Source organism: Propithecus coquereli, unplaced genomic scaffold (assembly GCF_000956105.1).
Source record: "Propithecus coquereli isolate 6110/MARCELLA unplaced genomic scaffold, Pcoq_1.0 Scaffold32, whole genome shotgun sequence".
NCBI classification, from domain to species: Eukaryota; Metazoa; Chordata; class Mammalia; order Primates; family Indriidae; genus Propithecus; species Propithecus coquereli.
Window position 1 is genome coordinate 4,204,087 of NW_012148841.1, and position 2,714 is coordinate 4,206,800.

At 39.1% G+C, this 2,714-nt stretch overlaps 1 protein-coding gene across 1 annotated transcript in view; it reads right to left on the reverse strand.

The window, feature by feature from the left end:
- FBXL13 (F-box and leucine-rich repeat protein 13) overlaps positions 1-2,714 on the reverse strand; it is a 198,399-nt gene that overhangs the window by 181,487 nt on the left and 14,198 nt on the right. Inside the window, exon 4 of the mRNA XM_012650294.1 lies at positions 466-633. Within this exon, the coding sequence (XP_012505748.1) occupies positions 466-633 (168 nt within the window). The remainder of the gene's footprint in view (positions 1-465; positions 634-2,714) is intronic.

A 2,714-nucleotide genomic window follows, 5' to 3' on the forward strand; every position in this document is an offset into this window, starting at 1 on the left:
AGTTTGAGGTTGTTGTGAGCTAGGCTGATGCCACGGCACTCTAGCCCAGGCAACAGAGTGAGACTCTGTCTCAAAAAAAAAAAGAAAAAAAAGAATGACATATTAATATTGTCATATTAATATGACATAAAAAAGAAATAATTAGGGCAAGACTAATAGACTTTATTACATAAAACTTTAAAATTTCTATCACCAAAAGACTCCACAGGCAAAACTGAAAGCAAACATTAGTGTGGGAAAAAAAATCTCCAAGTATATTCCAGACAAAAGGCTAATATTGCCAATAAGTAAGAGCTACCATAAACCAGTAAGAAAATTATAGGAATTACAATTTAAAAACAGACAAGATATAAGCAGGTAATTTGTAAAGGAGAAAATAATGGGCAAAAATATCCTTATCCTAACTTCATAAAATACACAAAGAGGAAGACTATATTATATAATATATACTGGATTCATACAAACCTGTGATATTGCTCTGTCAGGTAATAATGAAATGTCAAATTCTCGAGTCTCACCTACAAAACAGACTTCGGAAAAACTTAGTTCAGGAGAAATGGATGCGTCTTTAGAAGCTACTTTTAATTTTAACTTATCTTTCCACTTTTGCAATTCAAGTTCATGTTTTAACAACTGCAATGAAAATAATTTACAAATTCCATGGAATTTTTGTAAGGTTCAAATGAGATGATAGATATAAAGCACAGTACTTGACATAATGACAGCACCAATTACACATTATTTATCATTATTACACAAATCATAATTTCCCATGTGCATGTTTAATATTCTCTGAACCACCAAAGCATTATAGATCATTTCCATTAATTGTCATAAAACAGTGGCATAGGCAGCCACCTTGAAGATTTGATCTAGTCTCCTCTTTAATAAATGAGAAAGCTGAAGCCCACAAAGTCAAGGCTTTGGTCCTGACAGAAATGGTATTTGGTGCATGGAAGGGAGGTAGGTAACAATGAGATAACAAAAAAGGGGAGTCAGAAGGAAAGTATTGGGGACTTGCCTGATTTACTGCTGCAGGAAGTGCCCATTTTAATTTTTGGTACATTCCTAAAAACTGTGTAATAAATAAAAAGCTCTATGGATAATAAGTATTCCATTCATAAATGCACGCATACACAATACTGGTGTGATACATATACATATCAGAGCCAAAGGAGGAGCACACGTGGAGCACTAGCAAACACAGGTGTTCAGTCCCTCTGCTCCCAGCACACACCAACCATCGTCGCTCTACTTAAGTGAATGAAGAATGATTGTTAGGCCAAGAAATCATGTATCTAGAAGAAAAGGTTCTTTCTAAACATCCAATTAACTATATAAAACACATATATATTAAGGATAATATAGTATATATCAGCTACAGCAGCGGTCCCCAACCTTTTTGGCAACGGAGACCAGTTTCGTGGAAGACAATTTTTCCACAGACAGGGTGGGGGATTGGGGGGAAGCAGAGCCCCGAAGGTGATGTGAGTGATGGGAAACAGCTATAAATACAGAGGAAGCTTTGCTTGCTCGCTCAACGCTCACCTGTTGTGTGGCCCGGTTCCTAACAGGCCACAGACAGTACCAGTCCACAGCCTGGGGTTGGGCACTGCAGAACTACGGCACGCAAAACATAAGCTCAGTGTATTGGGAAGACTGAGAACAATACTGTCTGCTCTCTGGGATGTTCAGCTTAAGGCAGGTGTAAAGGGGATGACTGGTTACCTATTTAACACCAGCCAATCAGCCATCAGGCACAGAGGGCAAGGAACAAAACCTAGCTTGGTGGGACTGAAAATTAGTACAACCTCTATGGAAAACAGTATGGAGAGTCCTCAAAGATATAAATGTAGATTTACCATTTCACCCAGCAATCCCACTGCTGGGTATCTACCCAAAGGAAGTCATTTTATCAAAAGGATACCTGCATTCCAATGTTTATCGCAGCACAATCCACAACTGGAAAGATGTGGAATCAACCTAAGTGCCCATCAATTCGCGAGTGGACTAAGAAAATGTGGTGTGTGTACATATACATGTATTCACACACACACACATACACACACCCCATGGAGTACTACTCAGACATAAAAATGAATGAAATAATGTCATTTGTAGCAACTTGAATGGAACTGAAGACCATTTATTCTAAGTGAAGTATCTCAGGAATGAAAAAAAGCAAACACCACATATACTCTGATAATTAGGACCTAATTGATGGGCACACATAAACACAAAGAGATGCAAAGTCACTGGAAATCAAGAAAGGGGGAATGGGATAGGTGTAAAAACTTACCTATCAAGTAGAAATAAACACTATTTGGGTGATGGGCACACTAAAAGCCCCAACTTAAGCATTATAAAAGCTATCCATGTAACAAAAACATTTGTACCCCCTTAATTCTTTGAAATTTAAAAAAAAATTTAAGTGGAAAAAAAAACCCCACTAGCTTGGTACACAAAGTGGTAGAAAGCACTGAATGAGCAGACTAACATGATGGTACCCAAAGTGGAACTGTTTAACTGGCAATGTTGAAAAGGCAACAGCTAGAGGACGGCCTACAAGAACGCCAGCTCAAAACCCAGAGATCAGGCTGGGTGCAGTGGCTCACACCTGTAATCCTAGCACTCTGCGAGGCGGAGGCGGGCGGATTGTTTGAGCTCAGGAGTTCGAGACCAGCCTGAGCAAGAGCGAGACCCCGTCCCTGCTA